This window comes from Pezoporus flaviventris, unplaced genomic scaffold (genome assembly GCF_033815535.1).
Source record: "Pezoporus flaviventris isolate CSIRO_AGI_PZ_B2104156 unplaced genomic scaffold, CSIRO_AGI_Pfla_v1 ptg000097l, whole genome shotgun sequence".
NCBI lineage: Eukaryota > Metazoa > Chordata > Aves > Psittaciformes > Psittacidae > Pezoporus > Pezoporus flaviventris.
In genome coordinates, this window is record NW_026892645.1 from 2,456,274 (window position 1) to 2,473,857 (window position 17,584).

At 56.8% G+C, this 17,584-nt stretch overlaps 1 protein-coding gene across 6 annotated transcripts; it reads right to left on the bottom strand.

The window, feature by feature from the left end:
- Positions 1-1,828: 1,828 nt before the first annotated feature.
- LHX6 (LIM homeobox 6) lies at positions 1,829-16,852 on the bottom strand. Of its 6 annotated transcripts, none has more exons than XM_061476845.1 (10): positions 16,755-16,852; positions 16,112-16,252; positions 15,793-15,975; positions 15,598-15,719; positions 10,208-10,428; positions 7,600-7,700; positions 7,413-7,508; positions 5,433-5,607; positions 4,668-4,763; positions 1,829-2,990 (listed from the first exon to the last, which is right to left on the bottom strand). In XM_061476845.1, exons 1-10 carry the CDS (start codon positions 16,827-16,829, stop codon positions 2,908-2,910), a joined length of 1,293 nt encoding a protein of 430 aa, XP_061332829.1. In that variant the 5' UTR covers positions 16,830-16,852; the 3' UTR covers positions 1,829-2,907. The 6 variants fall into 6 exon arrangements, with proteins under 6 accessions (XP_061332829.1, XP_061332831.1, XP_061332830.1 ...); XM_061476847.1 differs by having other exon boundaries at positions 16,112-16,177; positions 16,755-16,851; XM_061476846.1 differs by having other exon boundaries at positions 4,660-4,763; positions 16,755-16,845.
- Positions 16,853-17,584: the final 732 nt, after the last annotated feature.

Consider the following 17,584-nt stretch of genomic DNA (forward strand, 5'->3'; position numbering starts at 1 on the left):
GTTGAGTATTTTCCATACACATAATTAGCTCTAAAACTGCACAAGCTGAATTGCTTCCAGTTTTTGCAAACAATTTGGGCTTAATATAAACAGAGCCTGATTTCTGAATTAGCAAAGCTGCTCCTGGCTACTTATGGGGGGAAGTGCCCCGGAGCACAATCTGTGCGGGGCAGTTCACCCCACGGGCTGGTGGTGAGTCCACTTCCACTGGAGAGAAGCACCGATGCTCCCTCTGCTTTGCACTCCAGTCCTGTCAGTGGTATCAGTTACACACACTTTGCTATACAGTACATTTCACAAGTGGAGTTCTTTTTGATCAGGAAGTTGATATTGAGCAGATACATATTTAATAGTTTCCCTTTCATTGCACCACCGAGAAATGCATCAGAAAAACGTTTTCTCCCTCAACAAAACAGTTGTGGAAATCTCAAGTACTGTGGTCAGGTCAAGTTACAGCCTGGAGTCTTTCCTTCGGTCTTAAACCAAACAACTACCCCTTCGTTTATGGCACTAATTCCACAACGAAACGCTCTTTAGGATGTGTGAGCACAAATGGAGAAGTGACCCTGCCGACCACGATCAGCATCTTAAAGCTGTTGCATGCAGACACAGCAATCCACCCCAGCCTTGCAATAACAAACACCACCAACAGCCAACAAAGGGACACCCATCCTTCCCTCAGGGCTACAAAAAGGACAACAATGACTGCAATGGGTACAACTGGTGACTGTCCCCTCCTTGAGAGGACACCTCTGTAGCTGCGGTTCTAGTCAGGTCAGGCATAAGGGAGTGCCTTGTCACTGGCTGCACACTGGAAATAGTTATTCACATGTCAGGAGGTGACAATACTACTTTGTGGACTTAATTTCAAATGTTATTTTAAACTGGGGGTAGAGCTGCTAGCTGCAGATAGAATACTGGCCTTACTGTCCAAGGGATTACCATCACGCTCTGTCTCTGTATTTTTTTAATATATATATATATATACACACACACACAAACCTCTGCGTGTGCATACATACATACATACACAGACATATATATATAATATATATATTTGCTCCAACAAATATCAATGCACGCTTGTACTCAGCTACTTCTCAAAGACCTCTTGGTGGCCACCTCATCAGACATCCACATCTCCTGATGCCGTTCCCCATGAGGTCAGAGCAGCGAGCGCACCTTGTGATTGATTATAGCTGGAGCCACATGTCTGGCCACGGGTGTCACACACAGCTCACGGGCACAGCCTTGCCACGTGTGCAGTAGGGGCTGGCCAAGCCTTTGGGATGGCTGCCTACCCAATGGAGATTGATCCACGGAGAAAAAGACACGTATCTGGAGTTCAAACTAAAAACAAGTTATGCAACGGGTGGATTCCTGTCTCCTGGTCCTCAGGCACAGCTCAATCATATTACACACTAACTGTGGCTCATAGTAGGCTTTCACATTCTCGGAAACGCAGCCTCACAGACACTTAGCAGCAAGACAGACCCGTGTGCTTGCATGGAGAGAGGTTTGGTTACAGACCTGCTCTTGGCTTGGTGCAAACTGAGAGGGGCTGGCAAAGGTTATGTGTTTACTTTTTGTTATTGCCATCAATGAAGGATCATTTCAGAGCTTTTTTCCTGATTTAGGGCCAGATTGCTGAGCACTTCCTTTGCTGTTGCGACGAGCCCTGCGGTGCCTGCCCCGCCAGCAGCAGTCCTCCCGGGCTGCGCCTTCCTCCAAGGACTTGGCAGCAGCAACAGCCATATTCCAGCAATGGGGAATTAACAGGAGGGCAGAGGGAATGGAAACGATGCTGCCAGACAAAGGAATATGTCCACTCAGCTAGGACTCTTCCTGCTGGCTTTGCCGAGGGTTTTGCCTTTTAACCAATCTCCCATTTCTACCCCACGGTTCCCACCGACTGAACTTGGGTCCGCACCAGGGCAGAACATTTCTAGGCCTTCACAACCAGCTTCCATTGAGGATTTCCCACTCCCAGCGTATGGAGTGTCTGAGGGGTTTGTGTAGGTACATTCTGCAACCACCCATTTGTGATCCAACGTGACTTCAAGGAATTAAAGTAGCTTGTTAATGAAGAACAAGAGTAAAAAAACAAGATTTGGCAGATGGCTCGGAGAGGAGAAGGAGAGAGATACTCAGTGTTCTAAGAACAAGTCAGCAATCAAAAACTTCAGGGTGTTCAACCTGGCTCTGCCGCCAACCCCCACGGTTCTTCCCAGTTTAGGACACCTTGGTTTCCCCTCCTATAAAACGGGGGGGAAAACCCACTAAGATTTACTTACCTTAGAGTGATCAAAGGACAAGTGATTCTAAAGCACTTTGAGGAGGAAGAAAAAACTGCCTATTTCCAGCTGGCATCAACGTTTTCCACTTAGTGGAGTCTCAGCTACCTGCGAGTTTGGCTCAGGAAGATCTGTGTATATATCACGTTGCTGAGCCAAAAAGCTCATTTCAGATTTCACACATGCAAGTGGAAATCGGGAGGGACGTCCGGGAACCGACAGCGCTTCACTGGTGCAAAACGAGAATCAGGCCAAACCACGTAAATTCCTCCTTCCTTTATGTTCAAGAGGTGATCATCGACCCCCTCCCCGAGACTCAGCATGTTCTGGTTTGTTCGTATTCCCATGGGTTTGGGAGCAAGAGTTGCAAGCACAGTAGAGTCACTACTTCTGACTGTGTCTGGCATTGCCTTGGAGAGACTCACGGTCATTCTACAAGTCCACAAGAAACAAGTGAAAAATGGAACTCTGCACTCAACACACACATACACAGAGTGGCGCTGGAGAAATAATAGTGGATGTTAGGTGCTGGTCAATGGCAAGAACCGAGAATGCTGGGTCTGAGTTTCTCCTGCATGACTGATAACAGTTGCCTTGGGCTGGACGCTGGGTTTCAGCGGCTGAGGGGCAGTGGTGCTGGTAGCGCCATGGGCAGATGAGGAAGAGTTCGCGCAGTCAGTACTGAAAGAGGATGACCTAGTGGGAGAAACGTGAACCGAGCGTTAGCTGCTTTCAGACACAGACAGACAGCCCTCGCCATGGAAATGTGCTCTCAGCGACCAACAGGACAGACGCGCTCCACTGCAGCAGCCGCTTCCTCATGGAAAAACCCTCTCTGGAGCCACTGTCTGCCCGGGATCCGCCAGCCCTGCCCATGGAACGGAGCTGGCTGGGGAAGGCAGGCACAGCAGCCAAGGAGCCCAGGCGGGAGGAACGGGACTATGGCAGCACAAACCCTAAGAGAACAGTGCACCTCGGGCACAGCTGTAGCTGTGAAACCATCTCAGCCTGTGCAACACGCTGTAAACTGGATTTGATGTCTTCGTTCTGTGATACAGCAGCTACCAAGAAAGGTGAAGGCCATTACAACAGTCCTTGCTCTATCCACCTCCCTTGCTGATCAACACAAGCTTCCCTTAAACCACTACGCCTCACTGCCCTGCACATACAGAGTCTGTCCTCACTATCAGTCAGGGGAAGAGCTGGTCACTACATAGTTCTCCCATAGCCACTGCACTGGGTACTCCTCGAGGAGAGGAGGAGGGAGATGCCCTATGTGCAGGGGGAAAGAGAGTCTTTGCATTTACATGTGTTTTCCCAGGATCTCAGCTATCATTGCTTTTAAAAAACATTGGATGTGGAAAAAGGCTGCTCCAGGTTTCAAGAATTCAACATGCAAGGGATTGATCGTTTGGAAAAGGAGCTGGTTAGGGGCAGCTCCATGTCCCAAGAACCCAGTTTTGCAACAGTTGTGAGCAAGTGATTGTATTTAAGTCACAGGAGCTCCTTGCTGCAGGAAGTTTCTCTGAATGACAGGACAGTATCATGGTTTTCCTGCAAACCCTCCAGCTCGCTGTGCAGGTTATCATGACTAAATGGTAGCATTTAGACTGAAAAAGTACCTTTGCTGTGCCCCTGCTTGTGCTTATCAACACAGAGATCAAAAACCCATTGCTGCACTGAAAAGAGATTTGAAAAGAGAGATGCTGCGAACTTCGAACAGTAAAGACAAAAGCTAAAACCAGTAAGAGCTGCCAAAGGTTTAGTGTTTCCTCAAAATGAAGTCACTTGAACTAGAATCACAAATCAAGTCTTATGAGCCTAAAGCATGTTTCAGAAGTCTTGCCCCCAAATAAGCTGCGTTAGACCAGACAGATGCTTGAAGTGCTGAACAGAACAGATCAACATGCAATATGAGTCCATGAGTCTATGAATATTGTTTCCTGGCCAGGCCTTGTGAAATAACATTCCTACTTCAGGTATTGTAAGAGCCAGTTGTTCTTTTTTTTAAGCAATACTGGAATCCCCAAGAAATGAATCTTTTCCATTAACTCATGGAAAATCAGAGAGAGAGTTTAGGTAGGAAGATGCCAAAGCCTTCCGTGAATGCAGGCACAGAACCCCAGCACATCACAACAACGAGGGGTATTTAGTGAAGAACAAAGTGATGCCGTTTTGACCGACAGTTGGTACATCAATCTAGGGCCACCAAAATTAAGGAAAGACACATGAGTGGGCAGCAGCTGCCAGAGATCATGGAGAAGCAGTGATGCTGACAAGAGACAGCAGTGGCAATGATGGTACACAAAAATCTTTGCTACAGTGGAGGTTTGGCCCCAAAGCCTGAAACAGGGACTACAATTACCTTCTCACCCCTATTAGATAGTGGTCCTTCCATGTCTGCTTTGAGGTGCACTGGTGGAGCAGTGTAGGGGAGTCTACAGTGCACTTGTCCACACTGTACCTGACCTGTGGATGAGAAGAGGCTTCAGCCTCTGTTACTACAAACAACACACACCCTGCAACCGGCACGGTCAGGCTCCCACATGGGAAGCAGCTTGGGACACGCGTGGAAGGAGAGGTACCCAGTGGATCAGGCAGAGAGGCAGCAGGAGCCATGTTTTACTACAGCTCACATGGGCAAGGGAAGGGAAAAGCCTCATGGAGCCAAAACCTCCATTCAGGCATGACCAAAGCTGCCCACCACTCACAAATGATGCACTGGCGCTTAGCAACCGTTAGGAAAAGCAACTCTGATCTTGTGAGCAGGAAGGAGACCACTTGACCACCGAGCTCAACAGGGCCCATTCACATCTCTTCTCCATGACAAAGAAAACACGAGGAGGGCTGCGGACCAGGCAGGTAAAACCCGGGCAGTGACTTTCCTGGGGATGAGGTACGGAAGGAAAGAGGCTGCAGCAGCCCCTCTGCCCTCCTCCTCCTCTCATCTGGGGCTTCCTGGTTAACAGCCCTCCAGAAACCCCCAAAGACGCAGATCACCAGAGCACGAGGAGCAGCAGCTCATGCGCCAGCCACGCACCCGCAGCACCAGGGTGGGTTTGACAGCGCTCTGTGCTGCGGTGCCATTCCCCCGCCCTGCCACCCCACCAGGCACCCGCTGCCATTGCTGGCTCTTACTTTCTATGTATCCGTGCAGCGTCACCATGCGGGCCCGCTCCGGGCTGCTGAAGGGCGAGTAGTGAATGTCATCAGAGAGCGAGGAAGGGATGCGGGACGGGGGGGGCCCCGAGGGCGGCACCGTGTGCTGCGGGGTGTGTTTTTTATGGCGGGCTCTGCAGTTTTGAAACCAAACCTGGAACAAAAAGCAGCAAAGGATGTGTCGGTGGAGAGGGAATTGGGTTGAAGCGTGTTGGTCCTTCACCAAGACCCATGATGGGTGTCTCTTCCAAGTATTAAAAGAAAGAAGGATTCAAACCTAGATATCTGCACACTGAAATACCTCACCAGCGCTCCACCAGCTTCCATAGCTTTGTTTTACACTCTTTAGAGCAAGAGATTTGTCTCACAACAGTACAGACATTAGGATGCCTGATGTGGCATCTCTACTATTGATTTGCCTTGGTCAAAACCAAGACTGTTCTTTATTAGGGTAATTAAAACTTTCAAGCTTGTCACTGAATGAAACACCCTGACCAGGTGATGCAGGAACTCACATTCATGATCACACTGTTCCCTTCCTTGAGCTCAAAGGGACGTGAAAGCCCTGGGTAACAGCACCCTGCACACAGAAAGCTTCATCTGCAAACGATGGGAGAGCCTTTCAAAGTCCTACTTAGATTCTAACCTTCATCCCCAGCCTGCCCTAAAAGCAGGGCTGAGATTACCTGGGAGGTGTCTGAGCATTAGCAAGGACAGGGGAGACAAAACTGAATAGGAGAACCTGTGGCTTTAGGGATGATGAAAACAATACTGCTTTAATCGCTTGTGCTTTCTTGTATTCAAAAACTACATCAGCAGAATATTAAAGCCGAGAAAGGAGGGTACTGTGGTAGGGTAGAGCCCTAGTCCATATGAGCAGCAGGTATGAACCCTCTGACCATATCTCACTGCTTTTAATTAAAGGAATATTTAGGGGATTACATCCTAAGTTAAAACACGCATGGAGGGGGTGGGTTTTCCAATGCTAATGCAGTGATTTCGTTCTTATGCTTGACTCTCTTAAAGCTAGATGAAGTGAAAACCTTCCCCATGGCTGAGCTCAGCTCTCTGAGGCCGAGCACGCCGGACCACAGAGAAGGAAACAGTCGTGAGCGTTTGACAAATGGTTTCCTGTTGAAAGTGCCTTTAGAAAATAGCCACATCAGAAAGAGCCCAGCGTGCAGCCGGCTTCGTCCGCAGCCTGACCAAGAACCTCGATCGCTGAGCCCCCAGCCAGGTTTTCACACATGGAACTGAACTGTGTCGCTGGCAAAACAATCCTGGATGAAAGCTCCAGGTTTACTTCAATCACTTGTGGTTTATTGTATGCAGAAAGTGCATCAGCAGAACGTTAAAGTGGAGGGTATGAGTGTCACCAAGGGGCAAAGAGGGACTGCGTACGGAGGCAGGGAGCGGGGAGCTGCAGAGGGGGAATTCTCTCAGTCCCTATGGCACAGCTTTCCCTCCCCTCCCAAGCAGCACAAGTGCTGGGACTTCCCTGCCACCATGTCCCTTCTTTCCTTTGAGTAAATCCCAATGCTTCCCAAAGTGAGCCGGCTTTGCCTGCTCACGCTGGGATGGCTGCTGAAGGTGGGGAGGCACCCGCACTGCCAGGGCAGAGCACAGAGCTCCAGGACCACGTGCTAACAGCAGCTTTCCCACCAGGCAGTTTACTGGGACTGGCTGGGGTTGTATGGTTGGGTTTACCCATTGCATCGTAAGAGGGAAAACCAAATAGAAAACCCACAAGTGAGACAGGGGAAGGATGGTGCTGCTATTGCTATAGGAGACAGTGAAGCCAGCACGAAGCTGCTGGATGCTGCAAGTCCCCGGGTTGATGTGCGGGAGCGAGGGGCTCCAGGGGTATGAGTTCTGTTAATACCAGCCTCTTGGTGCACCTCCTCTGCCCCTTCCCTTGCCCTGCTCGGGGCTGCTCAACCAATGGTGCCTGCCCCTCACCTGAATGACTCTCCGACTGAGCCCCGTCATGTCTGCCAGCTTCTGCAGCGTCTGTGCATCGGGGTTGTTGTCCTGAGCGAACTGTGCCTGCATGACCTGCGGAGGGGAGGGAAAAGGGGGTCAGGATGTGGCCAGGGAGCCGCAGCCCCTCCAACCCCCCCCCCCCACCCCGGCCCAGCCCCACTACCTGCAGCTGCTCGGCGGTGAAGGAGGTGCGAGCCCTCTTGGCTGGCTTCGGCTGGCTGTCCTGCTCCGAGGGCACAGCCCCCTCCAGCGTGATCCCATTGCCTACGAGAGAGAAGCCCCCCGGGTGCTGTAGGCCAGGCACTGCCCTGCTCACCACCTGCCCCTGTGTGCAATGGCCGCCTGAGCAGGGGACAACAGCCTGGCATAGCAGCATAGGGCACCCACCGCATCCCTTGCTGCAAGCAGGAGCCGAAAGAGCAGAGCTGGAGCCACCGCTTGTGAGCTGCCAGGGTCGCTGAGCCCCTCCATGCACCAGGAAGGAGACACCAGGAGCCCTGAACAGTTCACTGTTGAACTAAGGGAAATGAGGCAGTGGGGAATGAGGGATGGGGAAACAGCAGCAGGAAGATGGGTGTCACCGTGGTGTGTGATGGAAAGCACTGATGTCCTTCTGGCCCTGATCTGGCCACACCACTTGGCTTGAAATGGACCCTGCCCCTGCTCACCAACATCCTTCATTTCTGCCCCACACTGCTCCCTGTGACCCCATCTTCCCCTGAATACGCTGCCCTTCATCAGTCATTTCATTTGCTCAGACACAATTTCACTCCTTCCCCCAGCCCCAAATCCTCACAGCACTCTGACCTCCTCCTCCTCCTGGGACCCAGAACAGGAGCAGCACCATCCCCATGGCCTTGGGGTGCCCAAGCTCTGAACAGCAACCACACCAACGGGGACACACCAGGGAAACGCTGTCCATGCAGTTGCTAAACATGGCATCAGGATGAGCCCAGCCATGTCACAGAGCTACGGAGCCTGCAGGGATCCTCGCTGGGGTCCCTGTGCAGCCCCTGTGGTGCCCTGCCCGGCCATCGGCAGCGCAGTGCAGCACCGATGAGGGATGGATGAGGGAGGATGCCTGAGCAGGGCTGGCGCTCACCCCGCTCCCAGGATGCGCCTGCACAACCCGGCGCTCGCCCTGCAAGCTGGACCAGGCTGTGATTGTCTTGGCTTGAGTTGAAGGACTTTCTCATATAGTTTGACTTGTTCTTTTCGGATGATGAATGGGACTCTGACTTCAGCAACATCTGTTTATTTTTCTTGTATGTAAAACCTCATGTGCAGAAGAAATTGCTGGGTAATTACTAGAGGGGGGGAGCATGGCCCTCCAACTCCGCAGCAACTGCAGCTCTCCAAAGCAATCCCATTCACTTCTCAAAACCAGGGGACACTTGGATGCAGGACGCTCACCACATGCCCCAGCACTCTCTGACACCGCTGGGACTCAGCCCACACCAGCAGGTCCTTATGAGCAGCACCAACTCCACTGCCCCAGCTCCTGACTGGGTTAGGAGCCCTGCAGGACCCCCCAGCACCAGTCCCTGTGACCTTGCACCAGCCTGCTCCTCCAGGCCATGCACCCTTTCCCCCTCCATCCTTGCTCCCCACCGCCTCACTCGTGCCTCCACAGCAGCCGACCATATGGACCAACAGGCTGTGAGCCCCATCCCGAGCCGGGACCCTCGCAGCCCAAGCGGGCACTCTGTTTTTATCCTCTTACTCAAACACTGTAAACAGAAACACATTATTTCCATGTCAGGTTGATTAATGGTTTCCACATGGGCCAGGACATGGTGTTTGCCTCCCTGTGCCCACCAAGCACAGAGGGCTGGAGTCCTGCTCCTGACCAAGGGTGATGCCCCAGAAGAGTCCCGGGCATAGGGGCCTGTAAGAAGGTGGCCTTGGGCACTTCCCTCATTGACTCTGAGGCTGCACAGCATCCTTGGCACCCTGCTCTCACCCAGTGCAGCACCCACGTGCAAACAGCCTCACATCCGCAGCAGCCACTGCTCCCATAGGGGTGATAAACCCAGCCTCAGCCCCAGACCATGGGCAGCACTCAGCCTGGCTCCCCCCTTCTCCAGCACGGCCAAGCTCCAACAGCATCCAGCTCCCCTGAGCTGCAGCCGCTGCCATACGAACGCATCTCAGGCACTCTCAGTGCAGGACAGCACCCAGCACTGCCCGGCCTCTCTGTGCACCACATTGAAGCAGCCCCACTGGTCTGAGCATCCCCCTGTGGCTGCTGCCATGCAGGAGGATGGGGGCTCAAGGCGATGGGAGCTGCAGCACTGCACGAGCTCGATGTCACTGGTTGGATTGGGAAAGCAGAGGCTGGCAGCAGGGACAGCAGCAAACGGCGAGGTCCGGCTGGGAGCAGCACATCCCTGGGCGGGCAGGGCGGTGGAAAATGATGGGAAGGTTCTGTCCCATGGCCAGCTTTCCCACCTTCTACATTTATGACTCACAGCCTCCAAACCCCAGTGGCCTCCCCACGCACTGCACGCTGGGCTGCAGGGTTTGTCCCCGGCATTGCCTGTGGACACGGGTCTGCCACGAGCCACAGGGATTGGAACTAGATGATCTTAAAGTCCTTTCCAACCCTAAATATTCTGTGAGTGCTGCCAACGCATGAGCATCCTGCCAGCCCAGGGCCTCACACCCAATCCCCCCCAGCGCTCCCCATCACCCTGTTCTGGTGACAACAGGACCAACTTGGCACACCGTGACGGGGGTGAGGCCACGACCGCGGCGTCGGGGCTGCATACCGTTCTCCGCCGCTCGCTTGAGGTTCTCGATCATGGTGTCGTAGTGGATCCGGCACAGCACCTTCTCCTCCACCAAGCCGAACTCCTCGCCGGTGGAGAGCTGGCGCTTGCAGGAGAAGCAGGCGAAGCAGGCGAGGTGGTAGGCGTTGCCCCGCGCTCGCCGCACCCAGTCGCTGGCGTAGATCTGCCTGCCGCAGCGGGCGCACTTGGTACCAAACCGGCTACAGGAGGAGAAGAGGATGGGTGAGAGCAGGCAGAGGTGATGGCAAGGCAGGGCGAGGGCCCATCACTCGCTCCATTCACAACACCCATGCAGGGAAAAGCGCTGCAGCCAAACCACCCCACCAGTGCCATTGCCCCGCGGTGCAGGCAGCGGTGCAGGCAGCGGTACGTGACTCCCTGCAGCCTCAGCGGAGGGGCCGAGGTGACGCACGGACCGCCATGAATCAGCCTCCAAACCCGTGGGCTTTCTATTTCGATAACAGCCAGTGTAAGACTCGATGGAAATTGTGTCAGAGCAGGGGCTCTCCCATTGCCATAAATCAAAACATGTGTGTGCTCCTCACACGTACGGGCCCAGGCATTTGCTTCTTCCTCCTACCAAGAGGTCTCCCCACGGCGAGAGGATGATGATCGCGCTTAGGCGACTTACGCTGGGAAGAGGCAGCAAGAGGCCAGGATCCCTGCATTGGGCATTCAAACCCCACCATTTCTGCCAGGATAATTCATGGGGACAATGGGGCCCCCATGGCCCTGCACCCCAGCCCAGCCAGGACATGATGCCTGTGGCACAGGCAGGGTCAGGCACGGCTTTGGTTTGGCTTCTGTATTTCAGTGTTACCGCTGCTTAAAGAAATCACTGTGATGAGCAGCAGCGAGAGCAGCAGGGGAGAAGCGAGCATCTCCAACACCGCAGAGCTCTGATACAGCCCTGATCACAACCCTGCCTTCCCCACACACCTCCAGTGCAGTCACTGCTGGCACCGCTCATTGGGAGCTCTGCCTGAGCAGCTCCAGCATCCTCAGCACCAGCACAAACCCCCAAGACAAACGCACCAGGAGACCCCCACACGGCAAACCCTTCATTCCAATCACTGCAGATGGGCGATGGAGGGGCCCAGGTCAGCCCGACACACGCTGCCCATGCCCGGCCCCACGCCGCAGAGCTGCCGCCCGCCCTGGGCTCAGCAAGATGCAGAAAGTCCTGGGCTGGAATTAGTAATGGCAAAACTATTTGGGAGGAAAAGAAAGGTTTGAATGTTTCAGCCTGACCATAGCTGACCAGGGGGAAAACATGTTAACAAGAAAATAAAAGGGCTGCTTTAGAGAGGACATTTCTCGTGCTGAAATTATACAGAGACTTAGCTAAGAGACTTCACTAATTTACTTCAGATGGGAACGCTGCAAACTGACTTTGTGCCAGCTCGTTTATATAAACGCACAAACAAAAGAACTGTATTAATTTTTTATTTAGAAGCAAAGATCATTCCTGTAAATTGAATTACTTTGAACAATGTGCTATGTAAACAGTCGTACTCACTGAACGGCATCAACCGTGGGGCAGGCTTACCCGGCTAATAGCACGTGGTAATCGCTGCTCCCCGCGCAGATCCCAGCCTGCTGCGGGGAGGGGGGACACAGCGCAGGGATGCGCATATCCCAGCATCACTGCGGATGGGGGGAAACCGAGGCACAGGGCCCCACGCAGGGGAGGGCACCTGTCCCCATCCCCATCACACACCGGCTGGGACAAGGGGAGCCACCCGAGTGACCCCAGACCCACAGCACGGTGTCCCCCTGCGATCCCCAAGTTGGTGCTGGCTCCTGGGGGGCAGCAGCGCAGGCTGGGGCTGACACCACCATCCCCAACAGAGCCACGGCACCGGCAGCGCCCAGCGGGAGGCTGAGGCTCCGCAGTCAGACACAGGCACCGGGGCTGCACCGGCTGCGGCACCGGCAACCACCGACACCGCACCAACATCTGCTCCAGCACCCACCGCAGGGACCGGGTTTGACAGCGACCAGGCTGAGCCAGGGCCAGCATCAGCACCTACTGTCACCCAACAGAGACCGTCACCGCAGGGACCGACACTGCCAGCGGCACAGGGATGGGGAGTGATACGCCTGCGAGCTCAAAACCGCTGCAAACAACAGCTCAAAGATAAAACAGACCTCAGTTTACTGAGCTCGCAGGGCCGTGAGAGCCCAGAGAGCTCCGTCTGCTTAGGGCAATGAAGCACCAGGGGCTCTGCATGGCTCCTGCCACCCTTCTGGCAGGGATGGGGACAGGGCTGTAGGAGACGCAGAGCCAGATGCTTTCTCTGAGCCCAGCGCTGCAGCACAGGCCGAGGCATCCACAACCTCTGGAGCCATCGTTTCACACCCCGCATGCACAGTCTGTGGTCGGGTAAGCGGATGCTGCCGGCTCTCCATGGCTGTCACCAAAGGGAGGTGGAAACTGCCAACAGCACTACCAGGAAAGACTCATCCCACCTCCGCCCGGGGTGCCTGCAACATCTGGGGCACGGGAAGAGCAGAGGCAGAGGACACCCTGGTGCGTCCTGGCTCTCACACATCACTGGTACCCATGTGCCGCAGCCCCCTGGGCCCGGCTGGCCATCCCCGCCTGCAGGGACGGGGCAAAGGACACCCAAGGCCACCCACAGCACCGAGCATCCCTGTCCCCTCTTGGGCCCACTCTACAGAAAGCCCCTAACACAGCCTGCATGGTCAAGCTGTGGCTTCCAGGCATGACCCAAATCCACGGCAGCGGGTTGCCTCAGTCTATCTCCACGCTGAGCCGCAGCGATGCTCAAGCAGAACCAACCCAGTGGGACATGACAGCAAGGGGTGACGGAAGCCACCCGAGCCCACCCGCAGCACAGCTCCTTTGCTGCCCTGTCCCCTAGGGATACATTCCAGAGCCGGTGACTCCAGACTCCCATGCCCAAGGGCTGCCCATGGAGGCAGGATCCCCAGGGGTCACAGCAGGGTGCTGCGGGAATCACACCGGGATCATACCAGGCCTCCCTGCGACCCGACCCGAGCCCGTGGGAGCTTGGCTGTGAGCAGCCCTCGCATTGCCTGGGAACGGAGTGTTCTGCTCAATGAGCTCCAGTTTTAATCTGGTTCTCCTCGAGCCCTGGATGCCAAATAGAATTATTTGACAAGACACAGGAAACAGCAGCGTTTGCTTAAAATACACATGAGGCCGCGGAGCCGCGTCGGCACTTATACAGCCTCCAACATGAGCAGGGAAGGAAAGCTCAGACAGACCAGGCCTGAACCCGTTCACTGTCGGGCAGTGCCTATGGGCAGCGCCGCGCCTGACAGACCCCCAGCCCCAAACTCTCGGGGAGTTAGAGCTGGTGCAATAAAAGCCGCTGTGCGCTCGGTGCAGAGTGCATCCCTCAGCCCCTTCCCATCTGCCGTGGCTCCAGAGCCCCGCACGTGTTACAATGGGTTTTCTGCCTTGCTTTATGTAAAGTAAAGCAACAAACGCGCTTCATCCCCAGCGGATAATAAACACGGCAAGAACCAGCTCGAGAGTCAGGTTCCGGGTCCCGGCTGTCCGGGATCACCGAGCTGCGGGCCGGGGGCTCGCAGGCACAGGACGGGGCTGGGTGAGCGGCCCCCGAGCCCGGTTTGCCAAGGGGCAGCTGGGGGGTGCCTGCCCTGACCCACCCCGGCTCCCGGCTCCGCACCGGGGATGCCCTCGGGGGCAGCGGGAGCGACCCCCGCATCGGGGTGGCCAGAGCTCAGCCGAGAGTCTCGGACCGGAGGCTTGCGGGGGGACGGAGCGGCCCCGAGCGCTGCCCTCGGCGTTCACCGAAAATAGAAAACGCAGAGCCCGAAATCCCCTCCTTTTTGTGCTAAAGGCGAGTGCGAGGCGCGGTCTGGGAGCGCCCACCCCCTCTCAAAGAAGCCCCCCAGGAAAGGGGGGGGTCCTGCTGTGTTTTCAGCGATTTTCGTTTTAGTTTTCGTTCTCATCCCCGCTCCCCGAAGGGCAGAGCCCGGGAGGGACGGAGGGGTCCGCTCGCTGAACGGGGTTGTATTTAAGAGATGTTGTTCGCTGTATTTGCTCGAAGGTAATTTGTAAATCCAGCCGCTGCGTTAAAAAACACAACCCCCTTTGGAAAGGTTCACTCTTAAAAAGTTAAAAATTAAAATTACAAATAATAAAAATCCCCAACGAATAAACCCCAAACAAACCAAAATTAACGAGATCGGAACCGTTATTAATCAATGACAACGCCGAAAGTGCCCCGAAGCAGCACAACGGCACCGCCGACTTCCTTAAACCTCTCTGCTGAGCGTGAAGGAGATTTCGGTGAAATCGCCCTCGAATAGAAGCTTAAAAATACTGATAAATATAATAACACCAACAACACAAATACCACCAACACCAATAACACCTCCACGCACCCCCGGGACCGCTCGGCTCCCGGTAGCCCCGCACCCGGCTCCGGCAGCCCAGGGACCGGCTGGGACCGGAGCTGAGCCTCGGGTAACCGGTACTCGGAGCCCGATGCAAACCATGGGCGAAACCTCGCAGGTATTTCCCTGCCCGCGGCCCCACTGTCCGCGCAGGCTGCCCCGACCCGCTCCGCAGCGGCCGGGGGATGCTGCGAGCCCCCCGCAGGGGTCATTCTCATTTCCTGCCGTGATTCCCCTTCCTCCTGGGGCAAACGGCATTCCCTCATCCTGGTGGGAAGGGGAAAGCCGGAGCGGGGGGCCCTGATGTTGAGTTAAGCCCAAGTGAGGAGCTCGGGATCCTCCATCCCGTCGGGCCACTATTTTTGGGGGGAGAAAATCGTGGTTTTAGGTCTATAACGAAGAGATGGTCGCAGCCAGAAACATCCCCCCGGCAGGACGCGCTCCCCGGGGCACGCGGGTCCGCACCGAACCCCACGGCAGCCGCCCGGCCGCGGGCATTCGTTTCGGTTCTTTAACGCTCTCCTGCCACTGACACCCCGGTATTTGCGGTAGCGCCGGCAGCCAGAGCTTCCCAAAAGCCGCTCAGCACCATAGACCGACAGGAACACGTTCACCCCTCCGGCAGAAGCCGAGGCGATACCGTTCAACCGGCCCTTCCCGGGGGCAGAGGACGTTCCCCTGCGTGGCTCGGGGCGGCCCGCACAGCCCGGGTGCGGGGCAACGGCCCCCGGCAGTGAACCGGGGTGAGGAACCCCTCCGGGAAGGGCTGCAGTTGCACCCCAAACCCCGCTCCTCCCCATGCCCCGAGAGGACGCCTCTCCACCGGGCTGCTCCGGGGAGCACGGCGGCTTCTCCGATCCTTCACCCCGCAATCCGGAGCCGGCGAGGACACGGAGCCGCCCCGGAGAGCGGAGCTGCTCCCCCCCCCCCCCCCCCAACCCCATGTGCCCTACCTGAAGTAGTCCATCTTGCAGAAGATCTCCTTGTTCTTGATGTAGCAGCTGTGCTGCTGCCGCAGCGAGGTGCGGCACACGGAGCACTCCAGGCAGCGGACGTGCCAGATGAGGTTGTTCACCTGCGGCAGAGAAGGGGGCTGAGACCCGGGGGCCACCACCCGCTGCCCCCCGCCGCCCCCCGCCGCCGCTCACCTTGAGCAGGTACCGGTCGAGGATCTCCAGCCCGCAGCTAGAGCAGACGTTCTTGCCAGCCGACGGCGTGGAGGAGGAGGAGGACGGCGGGGAGCAGACGGACGGCGTGGAGGGCGTGCTGGGCGCCGAGCGGGCGTCCTCCTTCTCCAGGGAGCCGGGCAGCGGCTCCCCGTCGGGCTGTGACTGCGGGAAGAGCGGCCCCGGCGCCGTCAGGCGGGACCCGGTGTTCCTCGGAGCATCCCGCAGCGCCCCGCAGCCAGGGCCCTGCAGGTCCCCGCCATCCTCCCGCTGTCCCCCCGCAGCCCCCGGCCCCGCTTACCATGGCTCGAGCGTGCGGGTCGAGGCAGCGGGAGCTCCCCTTGGGCAGCGGCTCCGGCGGCATCACCTTGCGGGAGAGAGCGGGAGAAGGAGGCTGCGGCTCCATGCGCCGGGCGAGCGCGGGGCACCCTATATAAACCGCCTCAAAACAATAAATAAGAACTTTCTAGTGGCCATTTAAATCCTTTGCAACAAAAGCTGCGTCTCTTTAATGAAGCAATTTGAATGTGGATTGAATTCTCCCCCTGCCTGCACTTAACCCGGGCCTCTTGAAGTAATCGCTCGGTTCCCATGCGAGCCAAAGCGCTGAAAAAACCCCACAAACTACCTGCAATTAGAAATTGCCGTAAATGCCCGAGATAAGAGGTACCCAGAGTGTCAATTCCGGCTGTCAATCAGGGAATCCATCAGGCCACCCAAAGAATTGCAAATTTGATTTTTTTAATGGTAGTAATTAAAAATCGAAATTCTTCCCCCTCTCCCTGCGCCGAGCACAAAACGCCCCAGAAAACGCCGGGATGGAAAATCCTCCCCTCGGGCGCTGGAGAGCAGCGCCCGGCCGCAGCCCCGGCCCCGGTTACCGGCCCTCCCCGGGGGTGCCCGGCCCCGCTCCCGGCCCCGACGGCAGCACCGGCAGCGCTCACCTTGCCCACCTCGGCGCCGGCCGGGGCGCGGCGGCCCGGGCCCCGGGGCTGCCCGCCCTCATGGCTCCGGTGCATGGGGCGGGCGCGCCCCGCTCCGCCCGCCGCCGCGCTCCGTGCCCGCGGGCGGCGCGTCCCGGGGCCGCGGCAGGAAGGGCGGGGAGCCGCGCCGGCCCCGCTCCCCCGCCGGGGGCGGCCGCGGGCCGGGCAGGAAGCGGCGCCCCCCCGCCGCGCCCCGGGGGCCGCCCGCCCCGCCGGGCCCCGCTACCTGCGGCGGCGGCACCGGCACCGCCCGCCGAGGAGGGGAGGGGGGGGGGAACACGAGACCCGGGCCGCTCCTTCCCCCGCCGCAGGGCACTGCCCGCCCCGACGGGGCGCCCCGGCCGGGCCGGCCCCGGGACAGCGCCTCCCCACGCTGCCGGGACCGGCCACGGCCCCAGAGCCCCCCGCGGGGCGGGATCGGGTGCGGCAGCGCAGATCGCGCCCACCACCGCGGCGTCTGGCCGCCCGCCTCTGCCCGGGCTTCATTAGTAACCTGATAATTCCCCGGCAAAGCCCCGGCAGCGGTTCCACCACGGAGTAATTGCAGGACGGTAACGTGAGCTGATGGCGGCCGGGGATGGATCCTCGCCGTTATTGGTTTTGACAGCTAAATTGTTAACCGAGAGGGAAATCAGATGAAAGCCATTTTAGAATAAATACAAGACATTAAGGTTTAAACATCGAGGTTGCAAGAAAGGCCGAGTAACCCCCAGGAGCCTCAGCCCCAGGCCCGCCAGCTCGTCCTCGGCTCTGCAGAGGGGACACGGACAAGTGCAGGGGAGCGGTGCTGA

Coding starts and splice junctions, on each gene's coding strand:
- LHX6 (XM_061476845.1), bottom strand. CDS start 16,829: ATGCACCGGAGCCATGAGGGCGGGCAGCCCCGGGGCCCGGGCCGCCGC. Junction 10,429..15,597: donor TGCAAGATGGACTACTTCAG/GTAGGGCACATG, acceptor CTCCTCCTGTAG/CCGGTTTGGTACCAAGTGCG. Junction 7,509..7,599: donor TCACCGCCGAGCAGCTGCAG/GTAGTGGGGCTG, acceptor TCCCCTCCGCAG/GTCATGCAGGCACAGTTCGC.